Genomic DNA, 22,343 nt, shown 5'->3' with positions numbered 1-22,343 from the left:
CACACACCAAACGGTGGACACAGGACCATGGCACTGAATCAAGACAAGAACCTTGAGTTCCAGGCTCAGCTTCATTGCTGTGTGCTTTTATTAAGTGCTTCAGGCCGTGCTTGCCTCACCTGCCAGAGTGAATAGCACACTTCCCGTGTGCTAGGTACAGTAGCCGTGGGCCTACACAGCCGAGTAATGTTCAGTCCCCATCTCAAAAGATGGTCTGCAGTCCAGCGCGAGAGGCTGGCAGGAAGTTCATAGTTACAGGGCACTGTGACAGTCGTTACTTTAGAAGTGAACGCAGAATTATTTTCCTAGAGGAAAGCGCATCTAAATCCACTGTTGGGTTGACCGTTAGCGAGGCCTCTCAGTTGACTGAGTTACCACAAAACAAGAGCTAGACAAACTGAGCACAAGAGGTGTCATTCCGGGCAGAAGGGACAGCTTGGGTGAAGGCGCTGCACGCATAAAGCAGCAAGGTGAAGGCTGGAGGGCTCAGCACGCGGGAGGTGGTGGGAGAGAGAATGGAGGCTGAGAGGAGACGGACCACAGGAGGGCCTCCTGTGCTGCTGAAGGGTTAGCACATCTCTACAGATGCCGGAGCCATGGAAGAGGTTTAGTTGGAGAATAATGCCCTGATCAGCAGGAGAGGACTTAGCAGGAGGGGGCTGCGGGGTTGTAGCTGGAGGGAGTCCAGTTACAGCGCGTGAGAAAGGAAGGCCTCAGCAAGAGGAGTGCTGGGAACAGGTAAGGGGGTGGGACTGCCAGGACCTGGAGGCTGGTTGGGAGGAGTCCTTGGTGTGACAGGGCTGCTTTAAGATGGCCATGGTGGGACCAGCCAAGGGAATCAGAAGAATCTCGAGGAAGAAGATGAAGATTGGATGCCAGGACTGTGGAGTCTGCGGTGCCTGCAGAAATAACCAGAAGGCTGCCCGAACTAGATGACAGCTGAAGGAGAGAAGCTGGAGGGAAGGGTGTGTGGAGGACAGGAGGCTGAGAAGGAATGCTGGAGGGAGATAAGGGAAATGAGGAAAAAGCCAAGGGGCGCTTGCATGAAGGCCCTCAAATGTGACAGGCCCAGGTAGGTAATCATTGAATGTGGAATGGCTTTGCCAGCACAGAGTTGAGCCTGCTGCTGAGCAGAGGAGGGCAGAAGCCAGGCGACTGTGTTACACAGCAAATGGGGGCTGAGCAGCAGAGACAGTGAGCATGTGCAGCGTCTTCAAGCTTTGTTGGGATGGGCGGTGGGAACGGTGGCCCTCGAGAGGAAGGGGATATATGTATGCATATGGATGATTCACTTCGTCGTCAGCAGAAACTAACATCATAAAGCAATTTTACTCCTAAAATTAATATAAAATCTTTGCTGGGACAGGAGATAGGTAGATAGGTATTTGAGAGGAAATCTGGCAGGAATCTGGCGTGAGGGGAGGGAAGTGCGCTGTTGAATGCAGACTTGAGGGAGGGAGGCAGGAAGAGGTGAGAGGCCCCAAAGGGCAGGTGAGGAAGATCCTGGGGGCAAAGGGAGCTCAGAGCAGGGCCCAGGGGTCAAGAGCAGCTGCGGCCATAGGGCAGCAAGCCATTCTGATTAAGGGGAGGTGGCCTGTTTTCTTGGCAGGGGACCTGGAGAGCTATTAAGTGAGATGAATGATAAAGGAGAGGAGACAGAGAAAGGAAGGATAGAGAATGTTTAGGTCAACAGCTGAGGGGATTGGGAGGTGCTGAGGTGAAGGTGCAGATGGGGAGACTGTGGACCTGGATTCATGCCAGGTTCGTTTCCTTATCTGTAAAGTAGGAACACTCCTTGCCCCAGCTGCTTAACTTGAATCCAGGAGGTAATGCATGAACTGGGCCCAGTGTGGGAGATTGCAGATGACCCTGGACACTCGACCCACTGTCCAGGTTGTTGGTACTGGCTTTTGCAGCCTTTCCCAGGCTTGGATGCTGTGCTTCCCACTGTCTGTTAGGGCTGTGAAACCACCTTTGGCTCAAAATGCAGACTTCTCCCTTTGAAAGCACACCATCCCAAATGGCAACCCACTCCAGCATTCTTGCCTGGAAAATCCCATGGACAAGGGAGTTTGATGAGCTACAGCCATGAGGCTCAGAGAGTCAGTCACGACTGAGCACATGTACATATAGATGTACGTCCCTAATTTGAAGTGTTCAAGAAAGAAATTATATCCTTGCTTTAGACAGTTGCTTTGCGGCTTCCCTGGTGGTCCAGCAGTTAAGAATCCACCTTTCAATGCAGGGAACACGAATTTGATCCCTGGACAGAGAACTAAGATCCCACATGCCCTGGAGAACTGAGCCCATGCACCACAACTAGAGTGCCCACACGCTGCAACAAAGACCCAGTGCAGCCAATGTTCTAAAAAAATTAACACAAAGGACTACATAAATTGTTGCTCTGTTCAGAGAGATCTGGATTTGCTGCATCTACACAAGCAAAAGCTTTTCCATTTCCAGAATCAGCCTGTCCTGGTTCACCTCTATACGGGTCCAGCTCAGATTAACTCAGTGTGGCTTTTGGTTGTCAATGCAAGTTTGCCTTTGGGCACAGGTCTTACATCTAAGAATGGTTGTAAAAGGGCTCACAATAGCACGTGGGGAACAGGAACAGGGCTGTGTTAGCACTGTTCATTCATCTGGCCTTTCTGGATGTGTCTGCTTGTTTCTGGATGGTGAAGGAGTGTCAGAGCCCCTGATCCCTGAGCAGGGTGGGCACTACCAGCAGGGCCAGGCCAGCGGCTGATCCGGCACCCCAGCAGTCCCTGGGAAAGAAGCTGTTGGAGCGGAGTCCTTTTGTGTGTTGGTCCAGTGAGTTTCGAGTTGGTCATATTTGTGCCCATTAATGTCTGCCAACTCCAGAGGAGGAGGAGACCCGAGGAACAGTGCCAACAACAGACTGACCAGTACCAGGCAGGCCACGTGCTGGCCTAAGTCACCAGACAGTGAGCCCGCGGGGAGGGGCATGAGTCCCGTCTGCAGAGTGTGGCCCAGTCCTTCCAGACCCTCTTGTTCACGTAGGTGCCATCCTCCAGCTTGTTAGGGCTCTCGGCAGGGTTCCCTGGGGGTTACGGACACACAGGGTGCAGCTTAGAGGGGGACAGAGCATGTGATGGCGAGGGGTGGGCAGCCTGGGTACTCCCCCAAGTTGGGGTGGTCCAGGTCCCCACGATTTCTGTGCGTAGGGTTTTCCGGCGACTGGTCACTCGGAGGGCCAGTTGTTCTCACACACACACAATGGGGCTTGACACCTGGCTTAAACAGCTTCCTGGGAACGCCGATCCAGTCTCTGCTCACACCTCCACTAAGGAAAGAAGGAAAGAGGGCTTCTTAGAAGCACTAACTCCTGAGTGTCTCTGGAGAGGGGAGGGAGGAGGCAGTGAGCCAGGCCTTGTGCAAAGTGGACACCATCCCACTTCCCATCTTGGTGTTTTCCCAAGGTGACAGTCTGCAGTGTTCACCTGAACTCTCATGCTCTCCCCACCCCCCCACCCTGGCTTCCTCCAGCTTCCCTCCCGAGGGCAGCGTCCTCCTTTCTCTGCGCTCCCCCTGGCCCCAGCCATCTGCCTTCCCAGGAGGCAGCCCCACTTTCCTGCTTGGTTGACAACCCCAGTGAAAGGCTCCCCCGCCCTCACTGGCCTGGGAGCATCTCAGAAGCCCTGTCTGGCTTAAGAATCCCAGGGCACATGGGTCTTGACCAAGTTCTCCTGGGTTACTCTCAATTTATGGCCTCAGGGAACAACTCAGATGACCTAGAAGCTGGATCTGGGGGAGAGGTGGGAGGAACAGATGGGAAGCCCATTTACCTCTGTTGGGAACACCAGAACCGGCTACCCCTGATGAAGCTCCACTCAGCGTTGCACGGTGGGAACCTCTGCTTCTCTATCAGCTCCTGTCTGTCTGCTTCCAAGCCTTTGGTCATCATGGCTTCTGCCTGGGTCAGTTCTGGGGTGGGGAGCCCATCCTCTCCGTAAAACCTTCCTATCACCCTTCCTGTGGCGGCAGGAAAGCTGACGTCAGCACAGTGGTGGGAGGGGGCGGGACAGAGGCTTCTCCTGCAGAAGCCCCAGGAGAGCTTGAGTCCCCAGGAGAGCTCTGCCCCTGGGGCTCTATGGTGGCTGGCTGGCTGCTGGTGTATCAGGAGCTGGCTGGAAGGACTCGTGGCGCCTTCTGCCCTGACGTCTCTGTGTCTTACACCACTCCGGATAGAAGCCTCCCTGTTCTGGGTGTAGAGACCTCCAGGACAGAAAACATAAAATCTTCCCCCATTCCAGACATCAGTTCCCTGGGAGTGGAACCACCTGTCACTCGTTTTTCAATGTTTCACAGTACTTGAGGTGAGCAGGTGTTCCATAAATGCTTGATGAATGAATTGCTTATTGAGTAACAGTTTTGTGGCTAAGTTCTTCCCCACATTGAATTATTTTGTCTTATGTAACATAAATAAGTCATCCATCGAGCATTCACTCAGTATCAGGAGCTTTGCTGGCACTTTACCAGTGTTTTGTAATCCTCATACACGGCTATGAGAGAGAAATCAGTGCCCCATGGTCCTGCGAGACGGACTGGGAGATGAAGTAGCTGGGGAGTCTCTCAAGCTAGTAAGTAGGTCTGACCCCGAGCTCATGCTCTCCCCTGTCCATCATTCTTTTCTGGCTCAGTCCTTCAGTAGACACACTGCATGGACTGGTTTTAGTTTAAAATCCTGTCAGAATTTGTAAGGTCTAAGCAATGGCAGCAAGAGCAGCTTCAGGAGGCCAGAGCCAAGAAGGTACCAGTTCTTAGGTGCAGGGACTTTTACCTCCAAGTCCTAAAGTACAGGTGGCCTTTACTAGCAGCCCCTGTCATATGGCAAGAGAAGCAGCAGAAAGCACTTCTAGGTTTACCCGGAGACTTCCCTGGTGGTCTGGTGGCTAAGACTCTGAGCGCCCAATGCAGGGGGCATGGGTATGATCCCTGGTCAGGGAACTAAGATCTCACATGCAGTGTGGCAAATTCAAGACAACTAAATGAAATCTATGGAAATGACCTGCAGAATACCTACCAATGAATTTGTAGTTCTTCTCATAGAATGAAAGCCAGTTTTGGAGTGTCAGCATCTCAGAAAATGACAGGTCGGATACATCATCTACAAGGCCTGCTTCAGAGTAGTCCCCGGTCACAAACGCTCTGGATGCATCTCGGCCTGCGGGAGAGAGGTTTCCAGTAGATTCGCTTGTAAATCACCAACACTACACCAACTCAAGAACCTATTTTCTGAGAAATATCTCCTGAAAACCCTCACTGCCCAGCCCTAAGCAAAGCTAATCCCTCCTCCTTGGTGACAGATGGTCCTGGATCCTGGACACATATTCTCGCACGTACCCCATTCTTTCATTGACTTTCAGCAACATCTCACACGGCGGAGTCCCTTGGCTTCCGTGACACTACACTCCTGGTTTTCCTCCTACCCCTCTAGCTCGTTTTCTGCCAGTCTCGGGGATCGATTCTTGTTCACCTCTTCTGCTCCATCCACACCCTCCCCTTGATGATCTCATCCACTCTTGTGGTTTCAAGTAGCACCTCGATACCAAAGGTGCCAAATTTGTATCTTGAGCGCCAGACCTGTATATCCAGTTGTCTGCTCAACATTCCTTAGAGGACTTGCAGACATCTCAAGTTCAAAATGTCCACATGGCATCCCCAGTCCCTGGAAACCTGCCTCCAATCTAATACTCTCTATCTCAGTTAATAACTAGTTGCTCAATCCAGAAGTGCAGTCCTTGACACCTCCTTCATCCCTCACATCCAGTTAGTTCCCAAGTCCTATTGTCTTCCTAAATAGTTCTTGTATCAGACCACCTGGCTCCATCTACCACTAAGCAAGCTCAGGCTGCCGGCATCTCTCATCTAAGCTATTAGAGTAAACCCCAGAAGGTCTCCCTGTGTTTATTTCTGTCCTCCACTAATCTATTTTCTGTATAACACTTAGACTGATATTTTAAACAAATTGATCATCATTCTCTGATCCCTGGTCTTGAAAGATGCCACATGCCACACAGCAACTAAGCCCATGCACTACAACTACTGAGCCTAAGCTCTAGAGCCCAAGAGCTACAACTCCTGAAGCCCATGTGCCCTAGAGCCTGTGGCCTGCAACGAGAAGCCTCCTCAATGAGAAGCCCCCTCAATGAGAAGCCCGTGCACCACCATGAAGGGTTGTCCCTGCTTGCCACAACTAGAGAAAGCCTGCATGCGGCAATGAAGACCCAGCACAACCAAAAAATTGAATTACCATATGACTCAGCAATTCCCCTCCTAGGTATACACACACGAGAACTGAAAACACACGTCCACAACAAAACTGGTCGTAACAGCATTATTCATAATAAGCAAAAGGTGGAAAGAACCTAAATATCCAAGAAATAATCAACAGATCAGCAAAATCTACGCAACAGAATATTATTTGGCCATAAAAAGGGATAGAGTACTGATACTCGCCAACATATCATGAATGAACCTTGAAAACATTATGCCAAGTGAATGAAGCCGGACACAAAAGGTGACAAGTCTGACTCATGAACATGAAATGCCAGAAGAGGCAAATCTTTTGCGACAGCAAGTAGATACTGATTGCCAGGGGCCAGGTAGTCAGAGGGGATGGAGAATGACTCCTAACAAAAATGGGGTTTCTTTGGGGAGGTGATAAAATGCCCTGGCCTAAGACAGTGGTGATACTTACCCAGCTCCCCATGTTGTGTGTGCTTAGTTGCTCAGTCCTGTCCGACTCTTTGTGACTCCATGGACTGTAGCCCACCAGGCTTCTCTGTCCATGGGATTCTCCAGGCAAGAATACTAGAGTGGGTTGCCATGCCCTCCTCCAGGGAATCTTCCCAACCAAGGGATCGAACCCAGGTCTCCCACATTGCAGGCAGATTCTTTACTGTCTGAACCACCAGGGAAGCCCAAGAATACTGGAGTTGGTAGCCTATCCCTTCTCCAGGGATCTTGCTGACCCAGGACTCGAACTGGGGTCTCCTGCATTGCTGGTCGATTCTTTACCAGCTCAGCTACCAGGAAAGCCCAACTTCCCATGTTAAAAACCACTAAATTCTACTGTCTAAAAGGGTGGATTTTATACCATCTGAATATCTTCATAAAAATACTAAGCGAATGAATAAGTGAATGTATCTGCTTCCCTACTCGAGTGTGTAGGGGGCTGGGGACAAGGCGAGCTACATGGCGGTGGCTAATAAATGGATGGTAAGTAACATGGGACACAAATGAACTCACTCTACAGGACAGCACACCACAAAAGAAAGATCACCCCAGAAAGGGGGAGGCTTTTGCTCACACATGCATACAGCCACGACAGCTGCATCAGGGAGTGGCAGGAGAGTGCATCCAAAGTGTCCTCAACTGGCAGGTGAATAAAACACTTGATTTCAGTTGCATCTCTGCTTCTCACTCACTGTGCAGCCCTGGGTAAGTCCTTTCCCTCTCTTGGACTGTTTGAGGACCTGTCAGCATCATCAACTGCACGTAATTCCTTCTGTCAGTGCTTCTACTTTTCAAGTTCTCCCTAGAGACAGGGACGTGCCTTGTATTTAAGTGCCAGAGGCAGCTTCCCAACTCCCCAGATATAATGACAAATGGACAATGCTTATTTAATATCAGCTTAGTCAGTGGCTTTAGGCTTGCTCCTCATTTGCTTTTACTTTTAATCTGGGAGGTGGTCATTCCTCTGGGCTGGTAAAGCAACATCTCTAAAAGGGGTGGTCCTAGTCAGGACTTAGTTGTGAGGGCTTTAGGCAAATTACATCCTCCAATCCTCCCCAGCTGTAAAAAAGGGTTAGAATAAGCCTCATTTGACAAATGTTCTTTGTGGCCTGACATACGCCCAACTTTGTTCTAAGTACTGAAAGACTATAAAGATGGCCAGACTCCTTCCCTGTGCTCTAGCCTGATGAACTTTATTATTTATCTGGCTGCACCAGATCTTACTTGCAGCAGGTGGGATTGTAAACCTTCCTTGCAGGTAGCATTCAAACTTTCAGTTTCCTGACCAGGGATCCAACGTGGATCCCACAAAAGTCCCCTGATAAACTTCTTTAAGGAAGACAGATAAAAGCGTTTGTACTAGGAGCAAACCAAATGTACTATTTTTCGGGAAACCTGGGATGGGGGAAAGGAAGTCACTTCTTACTGGGACACACTGAAGAAAGATTGGAATCAGCTGGGGAACCCTGAGGGCAGGGACTCATCTCTGTGCCCTGAGAGCCACAAAGCACGTCTTGGAAGCTTCTGCAGGCCGGTAAAGAGGAACTGACAGGAGACAAGTGATGTGTTTCTCCAACCTAGTCAGGAGGAGCGGTGGGGAAAGACAGGGAGAATAGAGGCCGTGACAGTTGTCTATAGTCAAAACACACCAGATGGATGATGCAGCTGAGCCCGGCCCCCACGCTGGTCTGACGAAATGTGGGGAGGAAATGAACACACGAATAAATGAATACGTGCATGAATGAAGCGCAGGCGGCTACCCGCCCGCGTCGTAGCAGGAAAAAGCGTGAACCGCCCTGCTAATACCTGCGAAGCCGCTATAGTGGGCCCCGGGCTCGTAGTGCCTCCGGCCAGAGGACACATCGTAGACGCGGCCGAGCAAGGCCAAATAGAGGCCCGGGTCCCCTGGGCGGCCGCGATAGCGGGCCAGCTCCTCGGGTATGAAAAGGCGAAAGTCGGCGCGGGGACTCCACCAGCCCATCAGCCATGCGGCCATCGCCGCCGCCGCCGCCACGGCCACGGCCGGGCCCAGCCAGAGCCCACGCCCGCCGAGCCCCGGCATTTACGCAGCCGTACCCCTCTTGGCTCCTCCGAAGTTGACACCTCTCGGTCCACAGCTAAGATGGCGGAGAACCGGCCGCGACGTCACCAGCGCGACGCGCGCTTTCCCGGGTCCGCATGTCACTAAGGGGACAGTGGGGCACTGGAAGGGAAAGTCTTTGGCGAAAAGTTCACTCCTTGGCTCCAACCTTCCTCGTACTTTTCTAGCATAGCTAGCGACTGTTGAGAGATACTAAGGAGGTGACTGGCGAGAGGATATTCTGGCCTGCAGGTTGTCCGCCCCCAACAAAGATGGTAGCAAAGGAGGCTGCGGGTTACGTAGACGTAATGACAGCAGCGCCCTCTTGAAAATCAGGCTGTCCCCGGCTTGCTGTCTTACGACAGCTGGTGGTGTCCGCTTAACGGCGCCTTTACGACAGAAGTCCTCGCTTGTCGGCGAGGAAGCCGGAAGCCGCAGCCGCCGCCGTCGTCCCTTCCCGGTCCCCGCCCGCCGGGTGCCGTCGGAGGTTGACAGGTCGTGGCGGGGAGGCGGCGGCGGCAGCAGAGCCGGGCGCCCGAGACGGAGACCTCATGGGGAACGCTCCGAGTCACAGCAGTGAAGACGAGGCGGCAGCCGCCGGGGGCGAGGGCTGGGGCCCGCACCAGGACTGGGCCGCGGACTCGGGCACGACCCCCGGCCAGGGCCCCGCGGCCCCGGCGCTGCCGCCCGCCGCGGCGCTGCTGGAGCCGGCCCGGCTGCGAGAGGCGGCGGCTGCTCTGCGGCCCACGCCGCCCTGCGAGTCTCTGGTGTCCAGGCACCACGGCGCGCTTTTGCGCTGGCTGGAAGAGCGCCTGGGCCGCGGCGAAGAGTCCGTCACCCTGGAGCAGTTCGGGGAGCTGCTGGAGGCTCGTGGCGCCGGCTTCTCGGGCGAGCGGTTCGAGGAGGTCAGGACTGACTAGCGATTGTGGGGCGGGGGCAGGGCGGTCGGCACTAAGGGCATGAAGAGGTAGGCAGTGGCTTTAGAGAGGCTGGGCAGGAACCCGTAGGGTTGGCAGCTTCTGAGAATAGGAGCTTGAGTATGCCGGGACCCACAGTGGGAGCTTCCAGTCTGTTCACTCGGGGAGCCAGCTGTCGATCTCTCTAACCTTTACTAGAGCTGTGGAAAGCTTCGGCTGGGCCGTTCTGGATATCAATGCTGGATAAGTCTTTGCATGTTGCTGTAGCACAGACCTTTGTGCTGTTGCCTGATGCTGCATCAACTGCCTTCCAGGATGGCCTAAGGGGATTGTAGTACAGGGATCAAGGGAGTGGCCATGACAATCTTTCGGTTTTATTGGCCAGTGGGTTTTTGCAGAGGCACCTTCTGAGTCCAGTGTGGGGTCCTAACGAATGTGGGAGGAGAATAACATATATTGGAAAAATTCACATTCTGAAAGCCATTCCCACCTCGCAGAAACTAGCTTTTCCAAAACCTGCATTGGTTTTTATATCTTTGAAGGATCATATTTTAGTCTCATTTAAACCTCCCTGGAACCTACAACTAATGGGCAAAAACCAGGTTTCCTGTGACTACTTGTGATTATATAGTTTGGGGCATAATCACCAATATCATCTTTGTTAAGTGATTAACAGCAAATTGATACGGCAACAAAGTATTTTCCTTGCAAGGGATCTTATGGACAGGGAGGCCTGGCGAGCTGCGATTCATGGGGTCGCAAAGAGTCGGACAGACTGAGCGACTGATCTGATCTGATCTGTACCAGACACTTCATTTTAGAATTAAGAAGGGAACTGATCCAGCATCACCCTGTGAGTCATTAATGAAACTGAGACTGTCACTCACATTTCTTGGTTTTTGTTTGTCTTATGTCACACTACAAGCTTCTTAAGGCCCTCTTTCATTAAGTCCACAATGTTATAACAAAAAGGTACTTAATTTGTGAAAATGGGTAAACCATGTAGTATATTCAGTGTCAGTGAAGAATGAGTACACAAACAGAGAAGGTATTTTAATGCCATTAGAGACTGGTTTACACTTTAAAACCAGAGGCTTTTCAAATATTTTAAAAATGTTTTCCTCTACATGTCAAGAGTTCAGACAATGTAGTTTGTGTGTGTCTTATATTTTCCTTTTAAGAATACCTGTAAGGCATCCGGCTTTTGAAAATGTCAGTCATGTTACTTAGTGAAAGGTCTCCTTTTTTTTCAACCTCCAGGAATTTGGTTTTTTGGCTGCATTGTTTGTGGGATCTTAGATCCCTGACCAGGGATCAGACCCTGCGTCCTTCCCAGTGAAAGTACAGAGTCCTAACCACTGGACCACCAGGGAATTCCCAGTACTTTCCACTCTAGTCCTAGACGTATAGTGAGAAAGTGAAGCAGTCAGAAAGAGCTATGCAGATATCTTGAAGGATCCAAAGACAATGGAGGAAAAGTGTTTACAATTGTGAGAGTGTCTGATAGGAATAGAGCTTCAAGAGTCCTGTAATGTAAGGCCAAGAAGTCCTTGAGGTATGGTCCAGAATTCACGCAAGGGCTATGACTTTATTCTTTCACTGAGCAAATGCTTGTTGAGCATATACTGAGTGCCAAGGACTTGAATGACAGTGGACAAAGCAAGATGCTTACTCTTAAAGAGTATCTACTGCGTACGACTTGGCTGGTGGTCCAGTGGCTAAGACCTCACCTTCCAGTGCAGGGGAGTATGGTTCAATCCCTGATCAGGGGACTCAGATCCTACATGACCCTGGGGCCAAAAGGCCAAAACATAAGACAGAAGCTGGCTCAGTGGTAGAGAATCTGCCTGCCAATGCAGGACATTCTGGTTGGATCCCTGGGTTGGGAATATCTCCTGGAGAACGGAATGGCCACCCGCTCCAGTATTCTTGCTTGGGGTTGCAAAGAGAAAGACTGGACTTAGTAATTGAGAAGGCATGCAAGATAGAAGTAATATTCTAACAAATTCAATGAAGACTTTTAAAAATGGTCTACATTATTTAAAAAAGAGTATTTAATACTGAAAGAGATGCACATTAACCCAGCAATTTATAGGTGTGGTGAGTTATTCAAGGGAAAGCATAATGAAAAAATAGCAGGAGTATTTGACCTCATCCAGGGTGTCACGACTGAGCGACTTCACTTTCATTTTCATGCATTGGAGAAGGAAATGGCAACCCACTCCAGTGTTCTTGCCTGGAGAATCCCAGGGACGGGGGAGCCTGGTGGGCTGCCGTCTCTGGGGTCACATAGAGTTGGACACGACTGAAGTGACTTAGCAGCAGCAGCAGGGTGTCAGAGAAAATGTACCTGAGAAAGTAACTTTCCAGCTCAGATTTGAAGACTGAAAGAAGACTGAAAGCAGGAGCAGAAGGTGTGAGCCCTGTTTCAGACAGAGGGTGTCACGTGCACAAGCCCCAAGTCCATAGAATAGAGAATCGGGGAGACTGGTATGATGTCTTTGGGCTACAAACTGCTTTAAGGGACAGAAAATCCAGTGCATCAGTGCTTTAAACAATAAAGAAGCTTTTAATGTAAAAGTCCAAGTAGGCAGTCCAGGATTGATCCATGCAAGTTTCGCAGTTGCCAGGGACTGGTTCTGTCCATCAGGTGCTGTCATCTTCCACAGTCACCTTCCACCTAGTGACCCACAAGACTCCTTTGCTGCTGCTTTCCACAATCAGCTGGAAAGGGAAGGAGAGGGCCACGAACACCTTTGACCAAACCCAGTCACATGGCCACACTTAGCTGCAAGGGAGGTTGGGAAAGATCCCTTATTCCATGGCCATATATTCAGCTGAAAATCAGTAGTTAAATTACTGAGAAAGAGGAGAACAGATATTGGGTTACAGTTTCGCCATCTTTGACTCACATGGCTAGATCACAGCAGAAGGAGAACAAGGCTAGAAAGCAGGCAGTGACCAAATTTTAGAGCAGGTTCTCGTCGGGGTATAGTATTCACTAGTGTAATGATGAGAAGCTCCATGTTGTATGTGTTGCTTCTTTCGGCTCCTGCTGCCATCCATGTCTGTCTAGCTGTCTTGCCTTCACATCCCTTGCTTGCTTGAGGTGTTGTCCTAAAGAAATTCTTGAAGTTATACCGGGGACCAAAGTCTGAAACATTATCATTTTATAGTTACAACACACCTCTTCTCTTGATGGGTGTAGTCCATGGAAAGAGAGTCTTTGATTTGCTCACAAGGAGCAGGATTTAATTGACTCCTATGTAGAAGAGGATTTGGAGTTAACATTAAATTCTTATTTGACTCAGAGATTAGATATTGTGCTCCTACTATGATATACTTCCAGTAGGTCATGTATATGCTCTAGAGCAGGAAAAAAGTGCTGAGCACAGGATGATAGCAGATGGCTTGAAGTTGGGGATTTAGGATGAACAGGTCTTATTAGATTAATTTGCCATATTAGCTTTGGTGCCTACTTGGTGAAATCTGTAGAGTTGTAAAGTCTGAAGGAAGGACTTTTTTTATTCATTTATTTCTTGTCTTAGCACAGTCCCTGCTCAGAGCCAGTGTTCTATTTGACAGTCCTCATTCTCCAGCTTTATATTTTATATTCAATCCATTACCTTTTAATAGGAAGATAATCCTTTTCTTTCTTTTTTTCTGACTGTACCATATGGCGTGTGGGATTTTAGTTCCCCAACCAGGGATCGAACCTGGGTCCTCGGCAGTGAGAGCTCAGATTCTCACTGGACTGCCAGAAAATTCCCAAAAAGATACTTACTGACATTGAGGAAGCAGTTAAATATAGTTTTAGTGAAAACTTAAAAAGATTCTTAGTCACTGCTGGAGTTTAGAGGAAATTTGGAGAAAAATACCATCTTGGCATTATCATGTCATTGTATTGATTAACTTAGAATGGCTCTGAGCCCAAGAACTATGCAAAAGAGTCATGCAGATGTAATTCTGTGCCCTTTCAAGACAGAGTATGAGAGCCGCGTGTGTGTACCATGAAGACGAAGCGGGCTTACCCTCAGCTGAGAGCCTGTAAGGGTTCCTCACTGCCAAAGGAATCAGGTGCATACTCCTCGGAATGAGGTGGAGACTGCAGGCTGGCCTGTCTCCCTGTCTGACCTCTCCTACTTCTGTCCCCCGTGGGACGCTTGCCTCGTCTGGTGTGTGGACCTTTCTTCTGTGCGTTCTCCAAGATTCCCCTCCTTGGCCCCATCTCCTGGTCAGGACAGTCGGGACCAAGCCTGTCCTGTGGCGTGATTCACATGGCTTCTGTATCATCGTATCTTCACTCCTTCCCTTGAGGCTCTTATTTCCTGTTCTGGACAGGTCTTTTGACACTGGAGCACACTGTGTGGTCTTGCTCTGCATGAGGCTCCGAGGCCCGCCACCTGCCTGCACTCCTCCAGCACACAGGAAGCCTTCAGTGAGCGCTGGCCATTGGTAGTGGTGAGGCAGTGCCGAGAGGACGATCCTGGGGGAATTGGAGGTTGTTCTGGCTCTGTATGCTTTGCTGTGAGGGACATGATGGTATTGGCTTCTTGTGGAGAGCTTCATGATCCCCGAGAACTGTGGAGGAAAGGTCACTGCTCTGTTTTGCCTTTCCCTGATTTCCAGACTGCTACTTCGTTGTGTACTGTCTTGCTTTAGGAACTGGAGTGGCTCCCCATTTTTCTGAGGGCCATTTCCCCCACATGCCTCTACCACTCCTGGGCTTCTGGCCTCCAGAGTGTCTGTTAGCTCAGGTCACAGTGATTGACAGTGTGGGGTCCCACATCGTACCAGAATTCCCATCCAAGCTCCATCATTTACCAGTCCTAACCATGTGACTTTGGACAAAATCCCTTACCTCTCTTTCCCTGTCTAGTTAAAGTCATGGTCCCAGCTTTAGGATTGTGGAATTTAGTATTAGCTCTTGTACTTGTTATGCTATTACTTCTATTGTTGTAATGATCACACCCATCACATTGCTGCTGCTGGTTTGTGGATCTGTCTTCTATGTGGTGGGGATTTTGGAGAGCCAGGATTCCACCCTGACGTCCCAGTATGCACAGAGCCAAGCCCAGGTCAGGCATAAGTGGCTCCCTGTCAGCTGGTGTTAAGTAGGTGCTAAGTAAATTGGCTCCTGGGAGACAAACTAGATGCTAAGGGGTAGATTTCAAAACCTCTGCATTTTTTTTAAGGACAATTTCCCAAGTATTAGGAAATTACATATTTGTTCAGTGAAGCTGTTAGCAGCACTGTTCTGATTGTTTTTTTTTTTTTTTTCTCACCCAAACTGTCTTTATTTTTCGTTTGTTTGAAAATTCTTTTGATCATATCCATTAACTATTGACGGATCAACAGAGTCTGTTAAAAATAGAAAAATGTTGCTTATTCATACAGCCTTGCTCATATAGAATTTTTACCAACCCTAAACGGCAAGAGTTGTGTGGGAAGTTGGGAACAGACAGCACTTGAGATGCAGGTGGCACCTGAAGTGCAGAAGTTCTGGTGGGAGTAGGGCTTGAGCGCTGCCTGCGATTTAGGGTGAGTCTCAGCTTTAAGGCTGATGTTGAGTAAGCCTGTGCTCAAGGTGCCGAGAGCAAGGGTTAGAAGCTGGAGGAAAGGGATGGATAAGAGGGAGATTTTGAGCACTTGGTCTCGGACAGCAAGGAACCCCAGGGGTTATCTGGTCAAAGGAAGGAGACTGGAGTTGTGGCGAAGAACACGAGCTCTGGAGCCTTGGAGTCAAATACTAGCTGTGTGACTTTGGGCAAGTTTTCTGACCTCTCTGTAAAATGTACAACTTTAAAATGAGGCTAATAGTAATCTTGCTGTTACGTGGAATAAATGGTTTGTGCACTGCTTAAAATTTAGTGAGTGCTCAAATACTAATTCAGAGCTTCCCAAACCATCTGTCATTCCACATTGAATGGGTTACCGTTGTGCTAATCCCCTCAGACTTTGAATCATACAGTATTTCTGTTTCCTTACTGTGCTACAGTGTGAAGGAGCTGCGATGTAGCTGTTATTGGTGCTGTGCATTCACGTCCTGGGGCCTCAGGGCAGACAGAGGCTGTGCTTCTGCTCTACCTTCCTCCACACCCATTGGCTCTACTCTTCATATTAGGGTGTGCTTCAAATGTTTTAATGTTTATAATTTCCCTTTTGTCACTATAAAAGCGACTTATGTAGATTGGCATGTTACCACTATTAGTATCTTGATATGTACTCTTTCAGATTATTATTGTTGTTCACTTGCTCAGTTGTATCTGATTCTTTGCAACTCCATGGACTGCAGCGTACCAGGCTCCCCTGTCCTTCACCATCTGCCAGAGTTTGCTCAAATTCATGTCCATTGAATCGGTAATGCTGTCTGACAATCTCATCCTCTGTTATCAGCTTCTCCTTTTGCCTTCAATCTTTCCCAGCATCAAAGTCTTTTCCAATAAGTCGGCTCTTCGCATCAGGTGGCCAAAGTATTGGAGCTGCAGCTTCAGTATCAGTCCTTCCAGCGAATATTCAGAGTTGATTTCCTTTAGGATTGACTGGTTTGATCTCCTTGCAGTCCAAGGGACTCTCTGCTGATAAATCTATGTATGTTTGGTACCAATGTGGAAAGTGCATATTTGCTTTTTGTTTAAACTAACATGAGGTCATTTTCTGATACTCTTCTGTAACTTGTTTTTTAGTGGTCTTAGTGGTCTTCACTGTCCTGTTAACATCTGTGTCATTAACACCCAGTCCATATTCCAGTTTATCCAATTGTCCCAGAAATCCGTCTGCCTCCCAGCTTCCAAAATTTTGTTGCTGTTGCAATATCTCCTGTTTGCTTTGTCCTTATACTTAAAAAAAAATTCCCTCTATAATATTGTCTTAGTTGAATTTCAGGAGGGAGCAGAGGTAAATGCATTTGTTTAGTGTGACGTCTTTGAACACTCTTGATGGCTCCTTGTCTAGCTTTTGCTAACTGAAGCTTTGAGGAATGAGTTGGGCATTCCTTCCGGAGCCTCCTAATCCATCTTTACACCCCACCAACAACAGATGCATCCGTCTTTATGATGAACTTTTCCCTCTAGCTTCCATCTGATGACCTTAATTATAACTGCTCCTTCCCGTAATAGCCCATCAGATGTTTGAAATGGAGACTATTACTCCCAGTCATCTTTTCTCCTCACTGGAGATTCCAGGCTTTTCTCACAGGGCAATTGCTAGTCTCGTCTTCATCACAGTCTGTTTCTTCTGATTTCTTCTCTCGTATTTACTTTAGGTGTGTGACTTCCAAAGTAAACTCAGCTTTCCTGATTGGGTCTAATCAGGAAAGGATGAAGGAATTCCCTGGCAGTCTAATGGTTAAGACTCTCAATGCAGCGGGCACAGGTTCGATCCCTCACCTGGGAACTAAGATCCCACATGCTGCACAGAACAGCCAAAAAAAAAAAAAAGAAGCTGAGGCTTATGGAGGCAAGGGAGTGTGTTTTTGAAGTCACACGGCCAGTTAGTGACAGAGCAGGATTCGAGCCAGATCCCATGCTGTACCCTGTTCCCCGACATGAACAGGGTAAAATTAGATTATAGTTAAAGGTTAGGGTAAACAGGGCTGTAAAGTAGATAAACCAAGTTAGCTCTCGGGTCCAAAGAGAGTTTAAATAAAAAGCCCTACTAAACCTGAGATGCTACCCTAAGCCAATGCTTTGTTTTTGGCACTTTGTAACCAGTTGAACATTCGGTGATTGCTTTCTTCTGAAATTATTTTGGGACAGGGGGCTTACTCTCTTGAAAGAGACGAGATGATGATGATGTTGGATGTTGTACCTACAGGTAGCAATACTTGTCCACACATGTTCTGCAGAACATCATGAGTTACTATCCCGAACTTATTTGTTCTTTGAATGATATGTATGAACTCTTCCCACAACAATAACAAAAATCACTGGTCTTAAAAAGTTTCAGTTATTCAGAATTTGGAACCCATATCTGATTTTCTTGCATCTCTTGTCTTGTAGGCCTTTGCCCAGTTTGATGCTGAGGGTGATGGTACGGTTGATGCTGAGAACATGTTGGAGGCCCTCAAGAATTCCAGTGGAGCTAACCTTCAGGGAGAGCTGAGCCACATCATCAGACAGCTGCAAGCATGCTCTCTTGTTCCAGGTGAGGCCCTCATCTGAGGTCTGAATGCTGAAGAATGCTCTCTTAGAGCCCAAATGAGCTTTGCTGTAATATGGGTTGTAATTAGACAAGCTTGTGGGCACCATGAAATAGTCATGATTTTCTGATAGCCTTCATTAAGCTCATGATCTGAATGTGTGTTGAGTATAATCATTTCTTGTGTTCCCCACACAGCGGTGGCTGAGCAGTTCTCCCATCTTTATGAACCTTTGTCATGAGGCCACCTTCCTTACTGGATCTCTCTGTTTCACTCTCTCAAGAAGCCTTCCCTGGCCCCGGTTGTAGGCTTTCTTAGCATTGTGTATTTGTTTTGTTTTTTTTTCCCCAACATATCACTGTTCTAGTTAATTAATTATTACTCACTTGTTTGTAAATATCTGTCTTCACTTTTATCCTATGAGCTCCATGAGGGCAGGGAACCTTCTCTTTTACTTTTGGTGAGTCCTTACATTCAGTAGTTTGGCACTTGGTAGGCACCCAGCTTTTTTAATTTTTAGAAAGCCATTGCTCTGAAATTTGTGAGAATAAAAATAGCTTAAAATGAAACAGTACCTCTACATTGTCTCTATGAAAAAACCTTGTCTATATTTTTTGATGGTTTTATTTAGGGAGCTCAGAAACAGAATCAAAATAAAGTTACCTTTTCTTGTTTTTTTTTTCTATTGAGAAAGCAATTGAGTTTGAAAGGAAAAAATTAAACTTGGCATATCATCCTTTTGGTTTAGTTCATTTTATCCAGGAGCTTTTCTGCTTTGTGCACTTGGAGTCATAATATTTAGCACAGAGGATCTTGGGCAGCAGGGAGGCAAATAGACTCGTTGGATCCATAAATGTAACTCTGATTGACCTCTCTGGCTTCCTACTGAGGATGTATTGAGCTAGGGAAGGAGGGTTTCTGTATATTAATGAAAAATGCTTACTTCTGCTCTTCTTCAGATTGTCTTGAATTATGTAATTTTTATAGAGCATTATAGATAGCCTGAACATGTTAATTTTTCTACTGTTCTCATGGCAGTAAAAATTACACTTTAAATTATGCATAGCTAACTTTTAGCATTTTGTATTATCCCCACCTCTGTATTACCAGCATATGGGTAGCATCAGGGGCTTTATTTAAACACCTTAGAGAGATATTTTGGGAGGAGGGGACAGGAGTGGCGACCAGGGGATCCCCAGCACTTAGTGAGTTGTTGCTCTGAGTGATCCTGAGGAGCAGTGGGGATTAGTCTAGAAAAACTCGGGGCCCAGATCCCTAATCGGGGGTCCAGACCTTCTCTAGCAGTGTTGTGACTTGGGACTTTCTACTGAAATATTTTATCTGTTATTTTAACTTAAAAGAGTTTTTCTTTTTTAAAAAATAATAATCCTAGGCTGAAACTTGGTGAGCTGAGCTCACCTCACTGGTGGAATCCCACTTTCCTGGTCCCTCTGTCTAACCTAGACTGATACTCCTTTCATATCTCTTTGTATGAGTGCTGAATGGTTAAAAGAGACAGCCCATTTACCAGATTCATTGCTTATTTCACCATGTGATAAAAGTTTTCCCATTACAAGCATCAGTCTGTTCGGAGCAGATCAGTGAAGTACCAGCAGCGTCATCACATGAAGTCTGGGTATTACCCTGAGTGTCCGTTAAGAAGAACTGTAAGAGGAGATATGAGGGATGGCATGAACTTCTGGGCTTGGGAGATCAAACCAGGGGCTCCTGGTTTTGTGTAGAGGCAGAATCAGATGGGCCACTTCTAGGGCACAGTTTCTCCTCAGTCTTTTGGTTAGCTTCAAAAATTAAAGCAGTTTCCTTCTGCTCTAATATAATCTTTTTGTTTCACACTTAAAAGCAGTTTCTCCTGTGGACTTCTGGAATCTTGCTCTAGGTGCTGCTCACTTGGGTGTGCTCAGCTTGTGACAGTTCATCCAGTAATACAATGATAATATATGTACTTTTGTTTTAATTAGAAAGTAAAAGAGAAACAAACAAACAAAGAAAACCCTCCCCAGATCTGTAAGCATGTCTGAGCTCTAGGAAAAGCTGCCGTGTTTAATCTCTCTTCACTTAACTGTCTGAGTCATGTGCACCTCAGTTGAAAGCATGTTATTGTAGCTGAACCTACAATAACAAGAGCAGGATTCCAGAAGTCCGCAGGAGAAACTGCTTTTAAGTGTGAAATAAAAAGATTTTATTAGGGCAGAAGGAAACTGCTTTAATTTTTGAAGCTAAACATGAGACTGAGGAGAAATTGTGCCCTAGAAGTGGCCCATCTCATCCTGCCTCTTCCCTTGTGGCTCAGCTGGTAAAGAATCCGCCTGCAGTGTGGGAGACTGGATTCGATCCCTGGGTTGGGAAGATCCCCTGAAGAAGGGATAGGCTACCCACTCCAGTATTCTTGGGCTTCCCTTGTGGCCTAGCTGGTAAAGAATCCACCTGTAACGTGGGAGACCTGGGTTCGATCCCTGGGTTGGGAAGATCCCCTGGAGAAGGGAAAGGCTACCCACTCCAGTATTCTGGTCTGGAGAATGCCATGGACTATATATATAGTCCATGGGGTTGTAAAGAGTTGGACACAACTGAGCGACTTTCACTTCACTTCAGACATGGCCTGTTTTGTGTTTTTGAAAGGTTGCTGAGGTTAACGTCAGACAAAATGCAGCCAGGGGAGCCACTTAGGATATCTGGGTGGGTGTATGAATGGAGGTGTTGAAGCCAGAGTCTGGACAGTGACCAGAGGGAGGGACAGATGGAGGAGACTCCAGAGGCGCCCCCTGCCCGGAGAGAGAAGACTGGAGTGGTGGAGGAAGCGCTTGGAAGCGGCGCAGGGCCTCTCTGCAGTCCCTCCCCCGGGTGTTGTCTCAGCGTGTACCCGAGCCTCGTTCCTCAGCTATAAGAGGAGGGTACCGGTGCCTTCTCCTCCCCACCCTCCCCCCACCACTTACCATGGGGGCTGACTGCAATGATGTCTGTGGAAGGACCTTGAAAACTATAAAATGCACTCAAGAATTGTGGTCAGGTTAATGGTTGTGTTTTCATTATCGTTATTTTCGTAGCTTAGTATAAAAGCAGTTACGCCATTACAGTCTAACGTGATAAACATTATTCCTAGCCTATATTCAATATGCAAAACTTCTTCAAAAATGTCGTTAGTATTTAAATTTATAAATTAAACATAAAAATTGGGAGCTTGGATTGAAAGAAATTATCATTATTCTAAGTCTTCTAAAATGTCTGTGAAACTACAGTGAAATTAATTTTGAAATTGAGATCACCACTGGTTCATTTCTTAAAAACGTCTTTAGATTTTTAAATGATTAAAGCTGAAACTACCAGAGAGGATTCTTAATGGCTGCTTTTGATTCAGATAATTCTGCTAGGCCACCAGGCAGGGAATGTGGAACCTATTGTGGTAGGTTCCCAAAAACATAAAAAATGGACTTTTTCTGCTTAGGTTTCATAGACATATTTTCAGAGTCCAAGGAGGGCCTGGATGTCCATGCGGCGATGATCCTGCGCTTCCTGCATCGCAACCGGCTCTCCAGCACCGTCATCCCCTACCCCATGTTGGACCACTGCAATAACATGAGCACCATGAGGGCCTCTGTTCTGAGGGAGTCTCTGGATCAGCTGGTACAAAAAGAAAAGGGTATGTGTGCGGGGGTGGGGCTGTTCTTGAGGATGTCTGGTGATCATTTCTTCCAAGTGAGTGTTTATTGACAGGATGAGCCAGCCCTCCTCCCTGCTTTTATTTCTGAAATTATAGTGACCAGTTTGTAGCAGAAGAATGTGAACTGTTCTCCCTTTCCGCTTTCCCTTTCCTTCCCCTCCCCCTCGCCTTATTCTTAACCCAACTGCTTTCTTATCACCCAGGTCTCCGCTCAGATGTGGCAGGCCTCTCCTCATTACTCTCGACCTATGCCCCCACTGCCACCACTTCCCCTCTTTGGTCACAGTCCCCTTTGCAGGTTTAAAAGCCTAAATGGCACTTATTACCTGAAGTTGTAGCATTATTATTTACTTACATTTTTGTCTGTCTTATTCGCTTCATTATCCTTGGGACCCAGAACTATGCTTGCCACACAGTGGGTACTCAGTGAATAGTTGTTGAATAAACGAGGGAAGCCACTACAGGCTCACTGGGGACCACAGCAAAAGTTGATAATATGAATTGGCAGGTCCGTGGAGCCCCACAGTCCAGAAATAGACGCCGTTGCATGGGGGACATGGTACCAGATGTAGTTAGTTAGCGTTACAAGTCAGGGCAGGAAGTGAATGAGCCTACAGATTGGGTTAAGGAACTGGTTAGACATTTGGAGAAAAAAATAAAACTAGATTCTTAACCCACTTAATCAAATAAATTTCACATGGATTAAAAAGTTCAACCAAAAAGAAAGCTGTAGGAAAGAGTGCTAGAAGGAAGGAGTTCCACTTT

At 47.7% G+C, this 22,343-nt stretch overlaps 2 protein-coding genes across 6 annotated transcripts in view; one reads left to right on the top strand and one right to left on the bottom strand.

Moving 5' to 3' along the window:
* Positions 1 to 2,395: 2,395 nt before the first annotated feature.
* Positions 2,396 to 9,120, bottom strand: LOC113878465 (neuferricin). 4 transcript variants are annotated; one of them, XM_027519581.1, is made up of 5 exons: positions 8,839 to 9,094; positions 6,278 to 6,392; positions 5,048 to 5,188; positions 3,810 to 3,996; positions 2,826 to 3,307 (listed from the first exon to the last, which is right to left on the bottom strand). In XM_027519581.1, exons 2-5 carry the CDS (start codon positions 6,360 to 6,362, stop codon positions 3,094 to 3,096), a joined length of 627 nt encoding a protein of 208 aa, XP_027375382.1. In that variant the 5' UTR covers positions 6,363 to 6,392; positions 8,839 to 9,094; the 3' UTR covers positions 2,826 to 3,093. The 4 variants fall into 4 exon arrangements, with proteins under 4 accessions (XP_027375381.1, XP_027375383.1, XP_027375382.1 ...); XM_027519580.1 differs by lacking the exon at positions 6,278 to 6,392 and having other exon boundaries at positions 2,396 to 3,307; positions 8,569 to 9,094; XM_027519582.1 differs by lacking the exon at positions 6,278 to 6,392 and having other exon boundaries at positions 2,798 to 3,307; positions 8,839 to 9,120.
* Positions 9,121 to 9,225: 105 nt separating this feature from the next.
* ZZEF1 (zinc finger ZZ-type and EF-hand domain containing 1) overlaps positions 9,226 to 22,343 on the top strand; it is a 95,002-nt gene continuing 81,884 nt past the window's right edge. For both annotated transcript variants that reach the window (XM_027519575.1, XM_027519576.1), the window contains exons 1-3: positions 9,226 to 9,747; positions 17,760 to 17,904; positions 21,363 to 21,557. In XM_027519575.1, coding sequence (XP_027375376.1) covers positions 9,394 to 9,747; positions 17,760 to 17,904; positions 21,363 to 21,557 — 694 coding nt within the window. In that variant the 5' untranslated portion in view covers positions 9,226 to 9,393. The remainder of the gene's footprint in view (positions 9,748 to 17,759; positions 17,905 to 21,362; positions 21,558 to 22,343) is intronic.

The sequence above is a fragment of the Bos indicus x Bos taurus genome, chromosome 19 (assembly GCF_003369695.1).
Source record: "Bos indicus x Bos taurus breed Angus x Brahman F1 hybrid chromosome 19, Bos_hybrid_MaternalHap_v2.0, whole genome shotgun sequence".
Taxonomy (NCBI): Eukaryota; Metazoa; Chordata; class Mammalia; order Artiodactyla; family Bovidae; genus Bos; species Bos indicus x Bos taurus.
This window is presented reverse-complemented; position numbering and strand designations above follow the sequence as displayed.

Excerpts from the sequence above, each read along its gene's own strand:
- LOC113878465 (XM_027519580.1), bottom strand. The coding sequence starts at position 8,824 with ATGCCGGGGCTCGGCGGGCGTGGGCTCTGGCTGGGCCCGGCCGTGGCC. Across the intron at positions 5,189-8,568 it reads CCACTATAGCGGCTTCGCAG|GCCGAGATGCATCCAGAGCG; the intron begins GTATTAGCAGGG and ends TCTCTCCCGCAG. Across the intron at positions 3,308-3,809 it reads TTCTGGTGTTCCCAACAGAG|TGGAGGTGTGAGCAGAGACT; the intron begins GTAAATGGGCTT and ends TTCTTTCCTTAG.